This window comes from Toxorhynchites rutilus, chromosome 2 (assembly GCF_029784135.1).
Source record: "Toxorhynchites rutilus septentrionalis strain SRP chromosome 2, ASM2978413v1, whole genome shotgun sequence".
NCBI lineage: Eukaryota > Metazoa > Arthropoda > Insecta > Diptera > Culicidae > Toxorhynchites > Toxorhynchites rutilus.
Genome location: NC_073745.1, coordinates 122,709,143 through 122,731,731, shown reverse-complemented (window position 1 = coordinate 122,731,731; position 22,589 = coordinate 122,709,143). Strand labels below are relative to the sequence as shown.

The 22,589-nt window shown below is 38.5% G+C and overlaps 2 protein-coding genes across 4 annotated transcripts in view; one reads left to right on the top strand and one right to left on the bottom strand.

Moving 5' to 3' along the window:
- The window catches only part of LOC129765041 (O-acyltransferase like protein-like), a 51,042-nt gene extending 36,937 nt beyond the window's left edge, over positions 1–14,105 (top strand). For all 3 annotated transcript variants that reach the window (XM_055764864.1, XM_055764866.1, XM_055764865.1), the window contains 5 exons: positions 12,865–12,978; positions 13,037–13,187; positions 13,253–13,582; positions 13,655–13,780; positions 13,848–14,105. In XM_055764864.1, coding sequence (XP_055620839.1) covers positions 12,865–12,978; positions 13,037–13,187; positions 13,253–13,582; positions 13,655–13,780; positions 13,848–13,934 — 808 coding nt within the window. In that variant the 3' untranslated portion in view covers positions 13,935–14,105. The remainder of the gene's footprint in view (positions 1–12,864; positions 12,979–13,036; positions 13,188–13,252; positions 13,583–13,654; positions 13,781–13,847) is intronic.
- The window catches only part of LOC129765042 (O-acyltransferase like protein-like), a 116,222-nt gene that overhangs the window by 78,997 nt on the left and 14,636 nt on the right, over positions 1–22,589 (bottom strand). The window lies entirely within an intron of this gene.

Here is a 22,589-nt window from a genome sequence, read left to right as displayed (position 1 = left end):
CAGTATTCCAGAATAGGCCTTACATATGTAATATATAAAAGCTTTATTGTGTATGGGTCCTGGAAGTTATGTGAGAAGCGTTTGACAAAACTTAACACACTATTCGCCTTATTTATTACAGAGTTGTAGTGTACTATGAATGTGAGTTTACAGTCCAGGACGACGCCTAGATATCTAACTATTTCACATTTTTCTACATTTTGATTTCCAAGACATATTACAATATTTGGTACATGTTTTTTTCTGCTAAATGTTATAGAGTTGCACTTTTTCACATTCAGTGTTAGTAGATTTTTATCACACCAAGTATGGAATACATGTATTTCGTTTCGAAATGCCTCGATGTCGTTTTCATTTCCAATTTCCGCGAAAAGCTTCATGTCGTCGGCATATACAAGTACATTGATACGCTTGAGAACGAAGGAGATGTCATTAACGTACAGAATGAAAAGAAGAGGACCAAGATGAGAGCCTTGTGGGACTCCCGAAGTGACTTTTACTGGATTTGAAAGAGAATTTTGAAAATGAACAATTTGTTCACGGTTTGTTAGATAAGAATTGAGCCAGTTTAAGAGTCTTTGTTCCATTCCTATTTTCTGCAATTTGAAGAGTAGTAATGGAATGTCGATGCGGTCAAATGCTTTACTGAAGTCAGTGTAAAGAGTTTCTACGTGTTTGCCATTTTCCATTGCATTCAAAATAAAAGTCACAAAAGCCAACAGATTAGTTGCAGTTGAACGGCCTATGAAGAAGCCATGTTGCATACACGTAATTCTATTCTTTACTTGTTGGAAGACTTTTTCGTTGACTATTGCTTCGAATAGTTTAGGAATGCAAGAGATAATGGCAATTCCACGATAATTACGTACGTCAGATTTAGCGCCTGATTTAAAGATAGGTACCAAAAAAGATTGTTTCCATTTTTCTGGGAATATTCCAGTTTGTAGTGACATATTGAAAATAAGGGAAGGGTGAGTTCCTCAGCCAGGTTCTTTAGGAATATAGGTGCTATTCCGTCAGGTCCTGGTCCTTTTGTTCCGTCTAATTTTTTTAGTGCATGGCATATTTCCTGTTGTGAAAGATGGTTCACCGATATGCCATTTGGATAATCCGGTAAAAATGAAAAGTAGTTCCGATCGCGATTTTCTTCGGAAAATGTGGTATATACTTCCTGAAAGAAATTTGCAAAGAGATTACAAATTTCGTTCGAAGAATTTCTCACATCCTCATCGAGATGCATCTGCGATGGGAAGTTATTGCTTTTGAGCTTAGACTTTACGTAATTAAAGAATTTCTTCGGGCATGATTTGACTTCAGTTTCGACCTTTCTATTGTACTCTTCGTGTGCACTTTTAATTGCAAAATTTAATTCTTGGGAAATATTTTGATATTCAAGCAAATTTTGATGACTTTTGTCTATTTTGTATTTTTTATGTGCTTTTTGTTTTTTATTCTTTAGATTTCTTATTTGAACGTTAAACCAAATAGGATATTTGCTGGTTGAATTTCTTCGTCTTCTTTTCTTCGGCACAAATTCTGATATTATGTTATTCAGAATTTCGTGAAGAATATGTACAGTTAAGTTGACATCTCGTTCGCTGTTTAATAAAGTTTGCCATTCTATGGCTTGTAGGCTACATTTGATTGCTTCAAAGTTCGTCTTGTTATATTCCGGTACTTCTTCATACTCCCAGTCGATGGGCAATTGTCTATTATGTATAAAGATTGAGTATTCAATTGCTGTGTGAAATTTTTCATTTTTCCAAAGAGGAGTCATGGACTCATTCACACAAAAGTCGTCGGTGATGTTAGTGAATAATAGGTCTAGATAATATTGTTTGAAATTTTTTACATGATTTATTTGGTTAAGACCGAGATGTGCAATTTCGTCAAATATATATTATAGGGGTTCATTTTCCCCGACGACTGGGAGTAGAATGCATTCATTATCATTATCGGGAATGAAGTCTACTTTATTTTGATTGAAGTCGCCATAGATATGCAATTTCACTTCTGGTTCTAGTGTTTCTGCAATTCGATTTGCCGTCTGAAAAAATAATTCATACGACTTTTTATTTGCATGTTCGGGTGGGAAATACACAGAAGCAAATATGTGTACTTCGCCAGCTATAGATAATTTTGCCCATACATGCTCAAATTATTTATGTTTTTCGGTTATAAGTTCCTCAGAAGTGAAATTTGCATTAATGGCAATGAGGACCCCTCCTCCAGACTTCTTCTGAGATAACGATAAGTTGCGGTCGTGCCGGAATACGTTAAAATTACTTCCAAAAACTTCTTCGCTTCTTACGCTTTCGTCCCAGCTAGTTTCAGTTGCAAGAATTACATTGAAAGAAGCGGGTAAAAGATTTTGATGAATTTCCTTCATTTTTGCTGGGCTTTTCATGCGATTGAAGTTTTGACAGTATATAAAAATTTCAGTCGCATTCTGTTGAGAAGGCGGAGAAGTTTTTGAAAGACTAATTCTACTTACTTTACTGTTTTGATTTTTTCGACTACTATTTCCCTCTAAGGGGCGCGTCAACGTCGTTGAAAATTTAGCGGTCTGTAGAACTTTGTAGATGCTTCCCTAGCATGTTGTAGCCGTTGCGTGTGTTCACTGGACAGGAATGCTCGGTGTGATGTGAGGTCTGCCAAGGCGTCAATGCGTGAAACTCCCAGCTCTTCGTGTACTTCCAGGAAAATTTCACGCAAAAGGTTTGTGTCTGTTGGTAGACCTTCAGCTGCGAGAATTACTGATGCACTAGTTCTTGTAATTCCACGAATACAAACAGCCGTTGTTTGATCGTGGAGGAAGGACAGATACGTCCTCACTGTGTCCATTATTTTCGAGTCCCGTAGGCGTGCCTTCAAAAAGCGTCTGTCGCCGGCAGCAGATTGCTCCGTAATTCTTATTATAGGAGGTCGCATTGGGTCCAGAAGAGGAGAGCCTTCTCCAGGTGCTGAATTCGATTCCACAAGTGTTAGCGGAGTGGGATTTGCGTTTGACGTTGATTGGGTGCTGTTGTAATGTGGCTGATTTTCTGCTCGGTACGGGTTGATTGTTTCGCCCTTCCTGAAATTGATGTATTTCGGGACCGAGAGGCCAGCAATTGGATGGTCGGTATTTGATGGTGGGCCAGCAAACTGCACTTTTGCTGAGGCCAGCAGTTCCTTATCCGATTTATCGGCGCGTCTGTGTTGATTTTTGTTATTCGCATTGTTGCGAATGTGCTGGCTGTCGTTGCGTGCAGTTTGCTTTCTTCGCTTCCTGTTGAGTTTTGCTTTGTCGGCTGCTTTTTCTTGAAGCCTACGAATTCGTTTTTTGGCATCGAATTCCGACCAGTCCGGTTTCCAATGCCATTTATGGTCAAAGCGGCGCCATCCTGGAGAAGTGTGGTCTTCCTTCGTATGAACTATTTTGATGGATGCGCGGCTTTCAGATAGTTCCTCTTCTAAGCTTACAGTTGGCTTGATAGTGTGGGAGACACTAGAGGAAGACAAAGCACTTGCCATTTCTTCCATTTGTGTTTTTACTTCGCACGCCAGTGTGATGTGCGAGTCTGTCAAGTCAGTTTTTAGGGACTAGAATAAATGGGGCAGAAGGTCGATGGAGTTTGTTGTTGTTGAATGTTTGATTTCCATTTCTGCAACTGCGACTGATGCCGCTAATTTCGCTGCTGATTCTACTGCTGCGCTGTTGTCCGTTGGGACTATTTCTAATAGCGATGTTATGGCATTTTTGATTTCCGCAGTGCTGGTTTTTGTGCTGCTGAAGGCTTGCGAGACGCTCTTTTTTATATCATGCAGCATTTCTTCTATGTTCGAGAGGGTTTCATCGTGTGTTGCACTGAGCGATTTGAAGTTGTTTAGTAATTTATGATTGGCTTCGAGTGTCATGCCAATGTTTTCGTTGATTGATTTTAGTGGCTTCACAAGCGACTTCATGCGAAGGTTAGTTATGAATTCTTCTTGGCAGTCCTGACATAGTGGCAGCATGAAGGATCGCAAAATTTCTTCATGATTTCGTTGCGCTCCCACACAGGCGGCGTGAAATTGGCGGTTGCAGGTTCTATAGCAACGCCACAAAAAGCGATTGTCGCTGAGTCACAATTCACTATTCCGCACTTCATTACACTCGCGTCGATAAAAAAATGTAAATAAATAAGGTGGAGCGCGCGGGTCACGTCGTAAAAAAGTAAGATTGTTTACTAATAAAAAAAAGTTACTTAAAATATACTGGAGCGCTGGTGAAACCGGTCAGCACTTAACGACGTTTGAAAGTCGAAAAAAACAATCAACTTTGCGACAAAAAATGGGTCTTGCAAAACTGTGCCAATGCTCACGTATCCATAATTCTTTGAGAAATATATTTATCTATATTATTATTATTATGTCTAACGAAAAACAGTTTTTAGTTTTGTTATCCTGTTTTTAACTTTTGGGTGGCCAGCAGACATCAGAGATGAATTTTTCCTTGGGTTTTTTTCTGGTATAACATTTTATTCACATTAGTATGCTTCCCAGAAACTAGCATTTAATAATGGTTATCAAAACCTATTCACACTATTCAATAGATGAACTGTACTGGCAACTTTGTTGGAACCGATTTTATGGAAATGATTATATCTCGGTTTATCCGAATTCCGAATAGCATTTAACTTGTAAGTATTTCTAGTTTCCAGATGGATATATAAATATTTCATATTTTAGCGATGTAAACAAACGATAAAAAATGCAACTTCTGACATAAAGGGTGTGTCACATCAAATTGCATCACGGAAAAAACGCTGTAGAAACTTAATTTTTAGGAATTATATCTTCAGCTTTCGCTTATAATCAGATAAGAGTGTATAGATCACGTTGGCCATGCTTCACTATCAATTTTTCGTAAATTTGGAAAAATGTCGTAGAACGAAAAAGAGCGTCGTGAATTAATCCTGTGCACTCATTTCGAGAATCCGGAGTTGTCACATCGGGACATCGGTAAGATGCTGGGAATCGTCCAATCCACGGTCAGCAGAGTACTAAAACGATACTTCGAGAACCTAACAATCGACCGGAAGGTGAAGAACGGCAACAATGGATGCTCCGTCAGTGAAAAAGATCACAAGCGCGTAGTTAAGCAGTTTAGACGTGATCCGAGAAGTTCGGTCCGGGATGTCGCCAATAAGCTGAATTTGTCAAGTTCATTCGTCCAGCGGACCAAGCAGCGGGAGGGCCTGCGTACATACAAGGTTCAGAAGGCTCCTAACCGCGACGAAAGGCAAAACATGGTGGGGAAGACGCGAGCCCGGAAGCTGTACACCGAAATGCTGACGAAGCCGCATTGCCTGGTAATGGACGACGAAACCTACGTCAAAGCGGACTTTCGTCAGCTGCCGGGCCTGTTGTTCTTCTCCGCAGAGGACAAATTCAGCGTTCCGGAGGAGATTCGCAAGCAGAAACTATCCAAGTTTGCCAAAAAGTACATGGTGTGGCAAGCGATCTGCTCTTGCGGAAAGCGGAGCGCCCCCTTCGTGATGACCGGCACGGTAAACGGGCAGGTTTACCTTAAGGAGTGCCTACAGAAACGCTTACTACCACTATTGAAGCAGCACGAGGACCCGACCATCTTCTGGCCGGATCTCGCTTCGTGCCACTATTCAAAAGACGTGTTGGAGTGGTACGAAGCCAACGGGGTCACCTTCGTGCCAAAGGAAATGAACCCGCCCAACGCGCCGGAGCTTCGCCCAATAGAGAAATATTGGGCGATTATGAAGCAGGCCCTCCGGAAGAACCCAAAAGTTGTCAAATCGGAGGCGGACTTCAAGAGAAAATGGATTTCTGTTCAAAAAAAACTACAACCTGACGTTGTACAGAACCTTATGGACGGGGTAAAGAGGAAGGTGCGAGCATACGGGCTTGGGCTCGAAGTATGAATAAAAAGAAAATGCCAAAAGTTGTTTAATAGTTTTTATTTTACTGTCTAAAATTTTCAAAAGGATCGGTCTACTGGGCGAATTTCTACAGCGTTTTTTCCGTGATGCAATTTGATGTGACACACCCTTTACCCTAGAAAATCCGAAAGATCCCCGGTGTCTGCTGACCTGTCAAATGAAACCAGTTGCACCTGAATAAGTAGGGGAAGGTAGTCCTAATCGGATCACACCTTGGATCTCGGCAATGGAGCTACCCACCAAATTCTTAGTAGTGTCAGATGGAAGGTGTCACAACACTGTAAATTTGGTTGTATGGTTGGCTTTTCCTTGCTCCGTTCTGCCGTTCTACGCATAATTGTCCCATGTTGCTTTTTGTCAATTTTTACTTTTCTTCATAAAACGACGTTTTTATATACAATCTTTCGGAAAAACTAAAAAAAAAATTATAAATATTATATTGTATATCAAAAAACAACATCAAGCTCAATTGTCCCATGTTGATATTCTAGGCATAACTGTCCACCATGAATGTTTAAGCCCGTAATCAGGATTGATCGATTAAATTGTGGAGATCTTTTCACATTTCATTAAACAATAGTTTACTGCTTCTAAAAAAACCCTGTGTATTGCTAAACTGCCAAACCAATATAGTGGTTCTCAGATTTTCGTAAAAAGTGGTAATTAAGTTCTTTATCGCAAAACATTACACCCATATTTTTTTATTTTTTCATTAGGGGCAATTTTCATTATGGACAATTTTAGGGGGGGTAGGGGGTATGAAAATGTCCACGCTTGTCCACGGAGAGGGGGCAGGGGGTATAGACTATGTCCACGTGGACACGAAAAATGAATATTTTTTCAAATATAATCACCGATACATTCTAAATTAAATAAAAACTGTTCCATATTTGAGAATTTTAAAACTTTCCGCCCAACTTGAGTATTCGGTACTTATCAATAAACGAATTGAGCTGCCTGAGAGTGCTTCATATATCATTGAACTTCTTCACTGAAATCCATATTCTAAAAATAACTCACGTAAATTGTGAGCGACCGAGATATTTTGTATGACCCTATAACATTTATGGTTGCGGGCTATGCATAGACGTTCCTAGCTCAAACCTATAAAAAATAAGCGATTCCATAATGGTTAAGTTTCCTTAATATTACACATATGGTTCTATAGAGCTTGTATAGAGCTCTCAAGAACAATTAGTCTTAGGATAATAATGTCTGTATAGTTTTTCATGCAGAATTTCGTGTAAAATCATTTTTTCGCATTACTTTTCTCGAAAAGTTAGAATTTTTCAAAGTATTGGAATCCCGTCATTTTCTAGAGATTAATATTTCATTTGCGTGAAATGATCCATGCACCACTAGTCGTCAAACATGAATCAATTGACCCAGTATTCTATTTTTTTCAGAAAATTTCGCATAGATTGCAGTTGTAAAACATTTGAATTGATTGATTGAAGTGCCTTTTAGAAGTGAAAAACTACTTAAAATTTTTCGTTTTTTAAGGGTTTTATTATTTCCCCCCCAAAAATAGATGATAAATTTGATTGTTTCTATCAACAAAATTAAAGCACTCCAACCCTTCTACAATTCCTTCCTCGACACTACAATGTTATTCCTATTGTTATCTTTCACTATTTAAAATGTTCTACAACAGAATATTAAGGAAAATTTTCTCATTATTCAAATGAATTCAATTAAATTGTTCTAGTAGCGTACTTTTGAATTGGGATCAATTTAAGGCAAAAAATGGGTCTCAAGAAATGTTCAACTTTCATATTTGAGATATGAGCTCGATTTCAGAGTTGGGAATCAAAGAAACGTGAGTTGTCTGATGTAATTCTTCCCCGCGAGCACTTTGGAAGTCATCTAGACAATCAATGCCGAATGGTCTATAAGCATTTGAAAAATAATAAAATATCTTAATACGCTTTGAATACCTCCTGAAAATTGTCTGAACTATGGCGGAAAAGGTTTTGATTTGCGCTACCGACTAAACGTGAATCGGAATTCCAGAGTGAAGATGAATCGCCATTAGCAGTGATCGATCATATTCCGGAGTGGGCAAAGAATTTTTTCATCTAAAATTTTGAGTAACACTGTAACTCTGCCATAAAACAATGCACAACAATGCATCTCTGTAGTAAAATATCCTACTGGAATTCCATATAAATCAAATGGAAGAAATTAATCAAGTTGATTGGATTATTACTGGCGTCTATGTGATATCAACATATTTTTTTGCAAGTGTTTAGAAAATCGTGAACTAAAATGTATTTGGAAATGTTTTCAAATCCATTTATTTTTATTCGATTGGCGATTGGCAATCACAATTAGTAAAGCTCAAGATCAATCTTTGAAGTTTGGTAGTTTATATTCAGATGCGAATTGTTCCTCACCTGGTCAACTGTACATTGCGTGTTTCCGTGTTAGTAAACCAGATAGCCTTTATATATTCGTTTATAATGGAAAAACAAAAAATATCATATACTCACAAGTATTTCAAAATTAAGCTCATATAAAGCATGTGCTTTGTTATGCTACCCATTTCTCTACCATACAAAAACAATGGTGCACAACTGGTACAGGGTACAGCTAGTGAAATTTGAAATAAAAACAACTTAAGGAGGGATCCCGGTCTGGAAAATCGAAAAAATAGAACTTTGTTTTTTTTTGCATTTTTGGGAAGCCTATGCCCCTTTTCGATATTTGATTTCGTTGGAAAGTTACAGCCATAAGTATGACCTCACCTCAAGGGATATAGTATTACTGTACGAATTTTGAAACGAGTTTTTCTCGATACCGTGTTTTTTTCAACTGGCGGTATCAATATCTTAGGATCTACTCGACCGATTTGGCTGAAATTTTTTATCAGCCTTTAAAAATGGATTATCTAAAGCGTTACATAGCCGTTTTTTGATATCTCATTTTTTCGATTTTTTATGAGCCATTTTTTATAAAAAATTACTCATTTTTAACAAAAATGGTCGCCATTTCGTCAATTTTTCGAAAAAAAAACCTATGTAACGCTTTAGGTATCGTCCTAATGTTTCAAAATATTCATTGGAATTTGTTCTACGACACCCCGTTGCTTCAGAACCGATACCACCAGCCAGGTATCAATTTTCAGACAGCATCTACGCATCCAGCTGTCAACAGCGTAATAATCATTATTCGTGCACTCAAAAAATGAAAAATACATCTTCAAATATACCTTAAACAATAACTAAAATATCCGAGCTCTTCACTTTATTCGTAACATTCGAAAAAAATCCAAGAAAATTCATTATTTTCCGACCTTCCAGACAGGAGTCCCCCTTAAATGGAATGAAAAATTAAATGGAATTTAGACGCAAAACAGTTCTTTCCTTAATTATTTTCGATTTCGATGATCGATATATCAAATTGGAGGCAATGAACAAGTCTTCTTTGAGAAAATATTGAACTTGCAAAAAAAATTAATTTTGTCTTCATAATTATTGATTGTATGTTTTCATATAGTTTTCATGGTCTCGAGATCAGAAAAATTAGAGAGGTATTTTCTTTCGTTTTGGAGTTATAGTTTTTCAAAATTAACCGATGGTTCAACAAATGAAATTTTTACCCTTTTTCCAGGAACGTAAAACTCATAACTTTTGAAATACTAGACCGATTCAGATTATCGACATATCAAATTGTAGCCAATGGAATAATCTTCATTGAAAACATATGATACTTGCAAAAAAATTGTATCTAGGTTGTATCTAGAACACGACCGCATTTTCGACGTAGAACTACGCAATAATATTATGCAATCCACTTGTTTACCACTTTGAATTTTATTTTAGAATGCATCGAAATTTTTGAAATAACTTTTTAGTTTTTGACGTAGGACTACGTCTTACATTAAGGGTGCCAAATCAGAAAACAGGTCACGTTTTTATGAAATAAAGTTAACGTTGATAACCATTTTTGCTGCGAACGGATTTTAACGATTTGTATACCAATCGAATCGAAAGATTTCTAAGATTTGTTTGATATGCTATACATTACAATCCCATAGTCTGTATATGGCTTAAACTGATGAAAATTGGAAGCATTCCCATTTCCCCATACACTTGTTCTGTCCATTTGTGTGCTTTCCCGAACAGCACTGTCAATATCGGACAACTTATAAAGCCGCTAGAATAGAAGCATTGAAGGGGAATTGCGAAAAGAGAATGTTTGCGAAGTAAACGAAGTAAACGAACACCCTTGCATAGAATGTAAGCTGTCGCTAGCGTATATGTATTGCATCTTCTCTGAGGAAAATTCTCAGAATCTTTCTGTGCCCGAAACAACAAAGGTCGCTTATTCTGCTCTTTTTGTGTTTTATGTTTCCCCTCGAGCTGTGAACGCTAGCGAATATTTCACATGAAGTGTGTTTCGATGTTTCATTTTTATCACTGCAACTGTGTGCATCTATTAGACGCAGGTTTGATGCTCGTTGAATGGAGATGCACGGAATATGCCTCTCGTTAAATACTCAGTGCATTGCGTGCAGTGATGTAAAGAAACAAATTGCGACATATGACCAATGTAATATTGTTCTCGCAAAGACAAGAAAGAATAGTTGCTTCCCGAAATGATTCTACAAAACCACGCAAGCCATTAAACCATTATTTAGTTATTTATGAAATTTCGACGTATTCGCGAATAATATCCGAAATGACAAACTAACAATTTTCAAAAAAAAAAAGTACTAGTCCTACGTTCTAAGCGGTCGTTTCTCAGATACAACCCCTTGAATTTTTTTTTATTGTTACTAAAGGGTGTGTCACATCAAATTGCATCACGGAAAAAACGCTGTAGAAATTCGCCCAGTAGACCGATCCTTTTGAAAATTTTAGACAGTAAAATAAAAACTAATCAACAACTTTTGGCATTTTCTTTTTATTCATACTTCGAGCCCAAGCCCGTATGCTCGCACCTTCCTCTTTACCCTGTCCATAAGGTTCTGTACAACGTCAGGTTGTAGTTTTTTTGAACAGAAATCCATTTTCTCTTGAAGTCCGTCTCCGATTTGACAACTTTTGGGTTCTTCCGGAGGGCCTGCTTCATAATCGCCCAATATTTCTCTATTGGGCGAAGCTCCGGCGCGTTGAGCGGGTTCATTTCCTTTGGCACGAAGGTGACCCCGTTGGCTTCGTACCACTCCAATACGTCCTTTGAATAGTGGCACGAAGCGAGATCCGGCCAGAAGATGGTCGGGCCCTCGTGCTGCTTCAATAGTGGTAGTAAGCGCTTTTGTAGGCACTCCTTAAGGTAAACCTGCCCGTTTACCGTGCCGGTCATCACGAAGGGGGCGCTCCGCTTTCCGCAAGAGCAGATCGCTTGCCACACCATGTACTTTTTGGCAAACTTGGATAGTTTCTGCTTGCGAATCTCCTCCGGAACGCTGAATTTGTCCTCTGCGGAGAAGAACAACAGGCCCGGCAGCTGACGAAAGTCCGCTTTGACGTAGGTTTCGTCGTCCATTACCAGGCAATGCGGCTTCGTCAGCATTTCGGTGTACAGCTTCCGGGCTCGCGTCTTCCCCACCATGTTTTGCCTTTCGTCGCGGTTAGGAGCCTTCTGAACCTTGTATGTACGCAGGCCCTCCCGCTGATTGGTCCGCTGGACGAATGAACTTGACAAATTCAGCTTATTGGCGACATCCCGGACCGAACTTCTCGGATCACGTCTAAACTGCTTAACTACGCGCTTGTGATCTTTTTCACTGACGGAGCATCCATTTTTGCCGTTCTTCACCTTCCGGTCGATGGTTAGGTTCTCGAAGTATCGTTTTAGTACTCTGCTGACCGTGGATTGGACGATTCCCAGCATCTTACCGATGTCCCGATGTGACAACTCCGGATTCTCGAAATTAGTGCACAGGATTAATTCACGACGCTCTTTTTCGTTCGATGACATTTTTCCAAATTTACGAAAAATTGACAGTGAGGCATGGCCAACGTGATCTATACACTCTTATCTGATTATAAGCGAAAGCTGAAGATATAATTCCTAAAAATTAAATTTCTACAGCGTTTTTTCCGTGATGCAATTTGATGTGACACACCCTTTATAATGTTCGATTAATAGAAATTCATGCCTGCAACAGAGTCAGTTCGCTTTGATTTTTATTTTATAATACTGATATGTTAATTTGGTTAAACATAAATATTATCTATTAGATAAATCGGACAGTTCAAACCTTTGTAGGGGTATGAGGTGGGTCATCTTCATCAGAAACATATTTTTTTTAATTCTCCAAAAAATTATGATTAACCCTTACAATTCCCAACAAGTCACCCATACATTGGAAGACGGGCATTTTTGCAGAGAAAAAGTTTTTCTGACAACAACATACCATACTTTTTTGAGAATTAAAAAAAATACGTTTTTGAGAAAAAAATATTTTAATTTTTAAAATAATTTTTTTTTATGAAAAATAATTTTATTCAACAATTTCCTGCATTTCATCCTTTGACCAGAATTTTGTAGGTATTATAGTTTTTGAGTTATAATTTTTTGAAAAAAATCAAGAAAATTTAGTTGGCCCTTTTCAAAAAGTAGTCTAATTCTTTTTTGAAGATTCCAAGTATGCAAAGTTTCTTAAAAGACTCATGTGTTTAAACCCACAACGTTTCACTGCTATCGGAGATGGTGCTGCCGACGGCCAGTCGGGTTGGCATGAAATTCGTCAATTATGGCGAATACTACCTTTTCACATGACTCTATCATAAGCAGGTAATTGCGATGAACCGTAATTGCCAACCCCAATGTAATTTTAGATGAAATATGTCGATCTTACAAAATCAGCTTATCTAAATTCCCACATATCAAAATACCAATGAATTCAAAATTGGCCCTAAAGTTTCATACCAATCGGACCAAATAAATAATCAATTATTACCAAACATTTCAGATTTCCTTCATTCACTCGTCACATCATGGTGGTAATGGTAGCCTTCGCATTAATCGTTCCGGCCGCAGTGATTTACGTCTACAAACTTGATGCCACCGTCATGATGATAGTGAGGTAAATATTTGCGTACCCATTAATTGAGTAAACATTAACATTTGCATTTGCACTCCAGATACGTTATAAATGAGATTCGTGATTTGGAATATTATTTGAGAGTCTACATCACTTTCGAAAGCAACGCAGGTAACTACTTTTTCGGAATGATTGCAGGGATTGTCTGTCACAATATCAGTGAGAATGCAAAAAAGTTGAACAGTGTCAAGGTACTAACATTTTTGTTTAAAATTTAAACATTTACACATAATCGGTAATTTTCCATGCATTGCAGAACCTCAAATCAATGCTTCTCCTTGCGACAACATTTTTCATCGTTATGAACACAATGACAGTACTGCTGCCGCGGGATCAACTCAACGAACACTCCCTGCAATTGGCCCTTTTCGGCAGTTTATTAAAAAGCTCCTGGGGCATTTTGGCAGCGTATATCATACTGTACTTAAAACTCCGACCACAATCACTCGTCGTTTCCCTCCTGCGACACCCGGTCATGCTGGTAACCGCTAAGCTCAGCTATTGTGTTTACGTCGTCCAGTACTCGGTCGTATACGCCATCTATCGCAACGTGACGGCACCTTTGATGTCCAACGCATACACAACGGTTTGTTTACATTTTTTTGTATTTAAGTGCAAACGCCATTGACATTGAAAATTTGTTCCGTTTGTATTGCAGATACTATTCACCTCTTCCATCCTGTTCATCACATTCCTCGTGAGCTTCCTGCTGCATGTATGCATTGAGATGCCTTGCATGAGTTTGTTTAAAGATTTACTCAACAGGTCGAAGCAATGGAAAGCGGTAAATGTTGTCCCATTCATGTTTACTGTGAAGTAGTCATTGACTTATTTATTTTATTATTTCACAGCACTCCGCTCCCAGTAAACAGCATTCAGCACCTTGCGAAGGTCTGTTCGAATCCAAAGAAATCGACAGTAAGGCAACTTGCAACTAATTAGGAGGGTCACACCCAGAAATCAATGGAAAGTGACGTGGTCATACACTTTTTGGAATTTTATAAACATTAGATAAGGCAAAACGATACAAATTAATGTAAATATATTTAATGTTTTTAATATTCGAATAATTTGAAATTAAATTAAAATTAACGTACACAACTATTGAATACGGCAAAAGTTCGTCTCTTTAGTTTATCCATTTTTCTCAGAATAAATGAATACAAGTGAATACTCCTATAAATGAACGAAAGTACAAAACTGGCAAACAACCATCACCTTGTATGCAGTTTGAAATTGCATACAAGTTTCTATTCTTAAATGACTGTACGGAAATTCCACAGATGCCGCCAGCGTCGATGGTTGTTGGTTTTGCTTTGAAATAAGAATTTTGAATTTGCACAAAGCGTCAGGGATGCCATGTGTGTTTTTGACGTAGGACTACGTCTAACCTTTCAATATAGGGGCCCATTTCAATATTTCGGTGTGAAAAAGTGTTCAGTTTTTGAACGCTAATACCTCCTCAATGATTGAATGGATTTTGGTTCCAAATACACACATTGATAGGAAATATCCTCAGCAATTGTGTATATGCTACACATTACGGTTTTCCTGCTCATATAAAGTTCAGATTGATGAAAAAATGAAAGAAAGAATTCCCTATTTTCCCATATACTTTGTCTGCGCTCCCGCAGTAAACAGCTATTCATAACAAGCAACCACGGGTACGAGCGAAACGTATGGACAAGGTGAAGGAGGGAGACAAAAAAATTATAGGAGGTTGTGTCCAAGATACGACCGCATTGTTGACGTAGAATTACGCTGTTATATTATAAAAGTCGCTTGTTTAAACCTTCGGATATTATTCTATAATGCTGTGAAATTATAGAAACAACTGCTTAGTAGAACAATCTCTGAAATGTTTTTTTTCATTGTAGAATCAGTTGACGATAATTGACTGATGATTCATTCTTGCCTTCGCCGAACAATACACTAGCTGATCGTATGTCGCAATTTTTTTCATGTCAATGCATTGAAAATTTACCTCGAACGCTATTCCGGTGGCCTTTTTGCAATTGACATTACTCGGTTACAGTTGATTATGCCAATATATCTTTGGCACCGCGAGGAAACAACAACAATAACAACACTTGCAAGCATCAAATATCATGCTACATGTTATTTAGTATTGCCTCAATGGAATTGCACCTCCAGGCATCGTTCGTACAACGTAAACCAAGCGCCAAACAAGCGTTCGCCATAGCATGCATACAGAGCCATACATTGGTGGCTTGAAACCAGGGCCTGACAATTTCACTTCAATTAGCACATCGTCACTCAATAATGTGTCTATCGCTTCTCAGAACAGAACCAGAACCATGCAGGCTAAAAATATATCTATTCTCTTTTCACGCACAATAAGAAAAATATCTCGTCTCTTTCGTACATATTCCTTTCATTTCACGTTGATTCCTTTCATTCTGCAAACAAAAGCGACGTTAGAAATCGTCACTTGGAAATTGATTTGAAGCATCCATGTATTCTGGCAGTTTGTATAGAAATGAATGTTTCCTTGTTGCATTCGAAACTTATTCACTGAAACTAATGAAAACGGTGCAGTGAGGGTTGTGTAGTATGCCTGCAGGAGTAATTATTTACCGGCGCTAGTTGTCAGTGTGAAATTAGTGATGAAACGGATAGTAGTTTGGTCGGATACTGGATACCGGTCAGCTTCGAGTCCAGATAGCCGAGTATTCGACAGCCCGATGTTTGTGTTTGTGCACGTGTATTTGTGTGGGTGTTTGTGTATGTTCGCGCGTTTTTTGGGTGTTCGTGTGCGTGTGTGCGCGTGCGTCTGGGCCTGTTTTTTTTTGTTTGCATGCAGGTGTGCGCTTTTTTTATGCGCGGGCATGTGTAGGCGTGTTTGCGCGCATTTGTGCGTGTTTGTGTGCGCGTGTGTACGTGCGTTTGCGCGTGTTTTTTTCTTGCTTGTGTGCAGGTGTGCGCGTTTTTTTGTGCATGGGCATGTGTGGGTGTGTGTGCTTACGTGTGCACGTATTTGTGCGTATTTGTGTGCGTGTGTGCACGTGTGTGCTTGATTCTTTCCGTGCGTGCGTCTGTGCGTGTGCACGTTTGTGCGCGTGTATGTGCTTGTGTGTGCGCGTTTGTGCGCACCTGTGCGTCCATTTGTATGTATGTGTGCGCTCGCGTTTTTGTGCACATGTTTGTGCATGTTTGCGCGTGTGTGTGCGTGTTTGTGCACCCAATGGTATGTGCGTGTGCGTGCTTCCGGCGTTGTGTATGCGTTTGTGCGTGCGCTCGCAATTCTGCGTGGGCACGCTGAAAGCGCAGACCTAGTCGAAAATCGCGTAATTTCGAGCAAATAGTGTAAAAAAATCGCGTAATTTCAAGCAAATCGCATAAAAAAATCGCGTAATTTTGAGCGAATAGCGTAAAAAATATCACGCAAAAAACGCATAAAAAAGAATCCAGCGTACTTGCAAATAACATGCTTCTTCGTAACATGGAATACATGTTTGATACAGGAAATATAATAAAATGAAGACAGCTCAAATCGGACTATTCTTTTCACCCTTAGAGAGGGTGAAAAACTCGAGAAAAGAATAGTCCGATCTGTGCCGTCTTTCATTTTATTACATTTTCTGTAACAATCATGTATTCCAAATAACAGAGAAACATGTTATTTACAAGCGATTGAAGAATTTTGAACACGGTCCGCGACGATCCATTTTGGTAAAATAAAACTTATGTTTGAAAGCAGCAAGCATCCTCTAACATGTGAAATGAAAATAAATATAACCCGTTCAAGCAGTTTTAATCGTCAGTGAAAGCTTCTGCTTTTATACTTGTAAGAGAACGAAAGAGGAAAGGAACGAAACAAAAGAATCAATGTTACTGTATGCGTAGAGAATATTTCGTTTCCACTTCACCCCGATACACTGAAATTAATCCACCGAAAATGACTGTAGTGGAAGTGAGAGTTGTATGAATAAAATTCAATCACATTTATTAGCTTCGAAAATAACTAGCCCTGCTTGAAACTACTAGGAATATAAACACTTCTCATCATTTTGCGCTATTCTCAAAAGAAGCACTTCTGTTTATATTACTGGCCTCGAAAAAAAGTTACATTACTTTCTCATACTCGAGCTAAGCGCAGCTGTCACCCTTAGTGGAGGAAGTTTTGCTGCTGGCAAGCGAAACCTAATCACATACAAAATTCCTGAAAGACATTCACTTTCTTGTTGATTGAACAAGCGAAATAAACTCTTTTTCAACAACCTCAAAAACAGTAGCATTGCTTCATTATGATCAAGACTAGTGCAAATGCAATCCTAGTTGAAGGCAGTTTTGCGACTGGCACGTGAACCCAAATAACATTCCAGTACGACATTGAAGAGGTTGGTATTCCCCAAATGATTTTTTGGCGCACAAACTTAACGCCTGCTTCGCCATGACGTCAATTTAATACATTCATGCAATGTCAAAAGCACCATCGAAGCCCTTATGACGGAAAACAAACAATGTTCACTGCCGGAAAAAGACTGAATTATGCCACACAGCTTGTACTCTGCTGTAACACCCATCGATGCGAATTCGCTGATGAGTTTGTCAAGAGCAAGCGCCTTCACCACCAGCGGGGGGAGCTGGTTGCTGCCTGGATAGCGGCGTTTACATTTTCGACTGACGCGCCGAAGTCACCTACTTCGCTGTTGTTCGATGCGAAGGCTCGGTTCAGTGCGAGCGCTTTTCACTGCACTAACATCGCGTGCATCATTAGATGACGCTTGCCTCAAAACTTTATTGCCCCCGGCAATGCGTTCGGTTTTTGCAGGGCTCGAGCCAGCCTTCCTCTTCTTCTTGCTCATCACACACTATGCGAAGCGTCCAATTTATGACGCGGAAGAAAAACACACGATACGAATAACGCGAAAAACGAACTAAAAAAACCACACGACGATATCCAAGTTGAATTACCACTGGTGGAGTCCAGTCTTAGATCGAAGCGCAGCGAAAGCAAAGTGAACTGGATTGCTCAACAGTCCGATGCCGAATGAAAGTTTGCCTTTTCTTTCTTTCTTTGTTTTTAAGAGGCTTTAAACTTTGCAGTTCATTCGCCTCTATACAGTTTGCCTCAGCGAGATCCAATGTTTATACTCTAAGCAAGTATTCCCCTTCATTCTTCTTCTTTTCCTTTGTTCACGGTGACTTCATATCCTACGATTTCCCCTTCGTTACTCGTCGATAAGTTGCTCGTTATTTACAGCTCTGTTCGGGAAAGCACACAAATGGACTGAACAAATGTATGGGAAAATAGAAACGCTTAAAGTTTTCATTAATTTTAACCATTTACAAACCAACAGATTCTAATGTATAGCATATTAAACAAATTTTAGGGAATTTCCGATTCGTTAATAATAGTTATTAACGTTAACTTTATTTCATAAAAACGTGACCTGTTTTCTGATTTGGCACCCTTAATGAAAGACGTAGTTCTACGTCAAAAGAGATTATAAATAAATATAGGCGGTCGCTACAACGTTAACTATATGGCTATATAAAGTGAGCGATGGTGGGCTTGGCCACATTCTATCATCGGACGCCAAGCAGCTATCTTGAGATTGATTATCAGCATGAGAGATATCGCTGCATTTGCCGGAAGATGTATGCGGTGCGATACCGCAAGAGTGAGAGGCAGGACTTTCAATGGGATATGGAGCATGAGAGTCTATCGAAATGTGTTAAAAGTGGTGGAAGCGTCGAGCCGGGTGAATGAGTGGCCAATCGCGCTCGATTTGATTGAATGCTGGAATTTTTAAAAGGTTTGATTTAGCTGTGACATATTTGTATGTTTGTATATAACATGTTTGTCTATGACGCTGTACCACATTAATTGAAATTTGACCCCTTTCCTGTTGACCGGTTGATCTGAAATTTGAAAAACACTCCTTTATCTCTGCAGTCATTATAAAACTGCGTATTTCATGATCTTGAAAATCCAAGATGGCGACCGCTACAAAATGGCGAATTACATATTTTTTCAAAGCCCCATCAATATGGGTGTCAGATGAAGCACTTAACTAGTAGAATACAGTTATTCATGAGGAATGCAAAGCCCAATAATATAACGGTACCAGACGGTAAATACCTATTACGATATGCTTGCCATCAAGTGTGTGTTCGTTGCCGGCTGAACAATAACCCCTATAACATTTGCACCGCACGACACTTGCACGACAAATTTTGATTTTTTCGTATTTTAATCTAAACGTTTGAGTGTTTGCTAAGTGCTAAGGTTTTATTTTATCCTTTGATTTTTTTTCGTTAATTTTGTGCATGAAAAGTTTGTCATTCTAGGATCTGTGCTCCATGATATTTATTCGAATAATGGACACCCCGTGGTGTAGTCCTACATCTCTCCGGTTATGCCCCGACATTACCCACCCGTCTTTTTTGATGTAGAATTACGTCTTTCGGGAAGATATTGGGAGTACAAATTAAAAAACGAAAATCAATCGCATCGTGAGCAATGTCCAATTTCAAACGCTTAATGCTCAGTTATTTCATGATGAACTGATAAGTTTTTTGTGTCAATCGTCAAACCTTGGGGTTGTGTCTCGAACACATTCGTCCTGTGACTTTTTTTTTAAATATTTTCATAGAGGATGTCCACATACCACGTGGACAGAAAAAGCACGATTTTGAACAACCCCTCCCCCTCCGTGGACATGCGTGGACATTTCTTATACCCCTTCCCCTGTTGTTCACGTGTTCACGTTTATTATTGGAATCGTTTATCGTGGAATAGCGAATTTCGAAACAAAACAGCCGTGCTATAAATAAAAATCGATATGGATATCATCACGCTGTTAAAGTTACAACAATGTTCTGTTGGATTTTGTAGTGTTGATACGTTCAACACCCGAATGGTCACTCAAACGCCAACGCAGTACTAAATTTCTTACCTGATCCGCAGATTCATCATCCCATTCTGATTAGTTTACTTTACTTTTGCAAAATATTTTCTCGTTCTAGCATCAATGTTGCCCTCCCGCTTTTACAGAACACACAAATAGGTTGGGTTTTACCTTGCGGTACAATAAACTTTGTCAAAACAAAGCACCTGCAGTATGATCGTGAATGATGATAATCACGATCTTCGTAAATTATGAGCAATGTTGCGTTGTCTGGGAAATTCACACCGATTTTGAGCAAATCAAATAATATTTTTTATAATGTCTATATTTATTCGATTTTATGTGCAACTTGAAATTTCCATCTTCCCATAACTTCCTTACTGAGTACGGCGGGTGGAGTAACATATCCCAGCAATACTAAAAAAAAAATCATCCGAATTGTCAAAGAGGCATTAGGTTTGGAATTGTCCTGAAGGAACACCACGCTTGTCAAAGTTGCTAATTATGGTCTTAAACTCACCTCAGAAACACTCTGGATCGCTGACTTTTGTTCAGTTGTGAGCAGCACTTGTTTTGATTTATCGACAGATTGCAATAATATCGAATTCCTTTCCAATCCTACCAAACACAGAGCATAACTTTTATCGGTTGAAAGCCGGCTTTGAGGTTCTTCACGCTTGCCCAAGATTTTTTTCAACTCAACTCAACTTGTAAATGATTTGGTTTACCAGTACAAATTCGTCTTTTGAGCGCATCGCAGATGGATGTGCGTTCTATTAAATGTTTTTCAGTCAAATAATATGTTAGCCATATATTGTAGAATGTTACGTAACCAAGCATGGCCAGGTGCCCATGAACGGAGGGTTTAGATAACTGTAGTGAATCTACTAATTGATGTATCGGATACCGAGGATTATACTTGATCTCAATTAGATTCTGGTTATTTGTGAATAAGAATTATCATCAGTGAGGGCACGAACTTTTGTTTATCTTCCATTTTTGCATGACTGTAAGAGCTCTCGGAAAATAGAAATGGATCAGTTTCTGCATCTAAGAAAACAATGTCGCGCTTGTTAATACTACAAAATAGTAACATTTTTTCATTATACCTTTCATTCTTGAACATAGTGTACTCAGAGTGAGTGAAATCTTTGGAAACTCTTGAAAATACACAGCAGATTTCATTCATTTTTTATTATAGACGTTAGAGTGGCAATGGATGATTGAAAAAAAATTCAATTCGAATTTCAAAAACCGACCATGTACAATTTGTTTATTGGCAAAAAAATGACCCGTGCAAATGACCGAAAATGATCATGTTTTTGAAATTTGACATGACCATTTTCGCTGACTATAGATGTGTGTGTATTATTTTAAAAAAAATTGACATCTCCACGTGGACATTATTTAAATCCCATTGGTTACATTGGGCTATTTATTGCATATTAATTTTGAATGTTTGAAAAAATTCCATCATTAAATTCTTCGATATTAATTGAGTATTGTTTATTCCGAGTGAATCATCCTGGAAAACAACTGCAACAGAAACAACCGCAAAAAATTGAAAGTCACTAGTAGGCTAGAAATCTTGTGACGCGGGATAAACATCATGGGCATAAATGCCTTACGGAAAAAAGCGTAATTTTTATTATAATTTTTTTTTCGTTTCCATTTTTCGAAATTTATTCTGAGATCAATGTAATGAGGGCGAAGCCTCCTGCAGAAAAATCATACCGTGAAAAGCTTCTAGCGTTAGTACAGGGTCTTTCAGATTAAACGCTCACGAAAAAAATCGAATAACTCCTTATAATTTTTTTTCTTCGCTCCGTCAATGGTAACAATGCATTCCCCACTTCGGGACGATAATATTCGGCTACTCGTTCAGTCTGATCGGATGGTTTTTAGTATCAAGATGTACAATTTACAAGAACGTATTTTTTTTAGTGATATCATATTACTCGAGCAGTCGAAGCCTTAATGAAACTTTGTCATCTTACGGTAAGAATTTCAACATTTCTCATCGTCGATTATTTCCTCTGGGGATACGTGAAGGACCGTTGCTATATTAATAAGCCACAAAATTTGGAGGAACTTAGAGATGAAATAACTCGGATTTTCAACAGCATCGAAGTCGTAATGTAAAAGTTGCGAATGAAGAATTTTGTTCACCGTTTAAAACGCGTTATCGAAAAAAGGGGTGGTCACATCGAAAATGTCCTAAAATAAGCTTTATTTGCGTTTTTTTAAAGTGAAAATCGGTTCACTTTTGTAGAAGTTATTAAAATTTGATGCGTGAGCGTTTAATCTGCAAGACCCTGTACTTGGTCGTGTAACCTTTGTTACGCATCACTTCGCGCACCCAGTTCGGCATAGATTCCACCAGTTTCTGGCACGTGGTGACCGGAATGTCGTACTAACAAGCTTGGATTCTATCCCACAGTTGCTGCTTATTCTTCGACTTCTCCGTGTACACCGACTTTTTCACGAAGAAAACATGCTGTTTCAAAGGTTTTTTTGCGATTCTCGATTTTTCGAAAATAATAAAATTTAAAAAATATGATATTGTATTGGATCATGCGATAGAGAAAAGCATTCCGACTGTATTCAGATAAATGAGACATGAATCGGCTCAGTAGAAGTTGAGATATTGTGTACGCCACTTTGATAAAAAAAAAGTATCGAGAATAACGCGTTTAAAGGTATGTGTCAGGACCG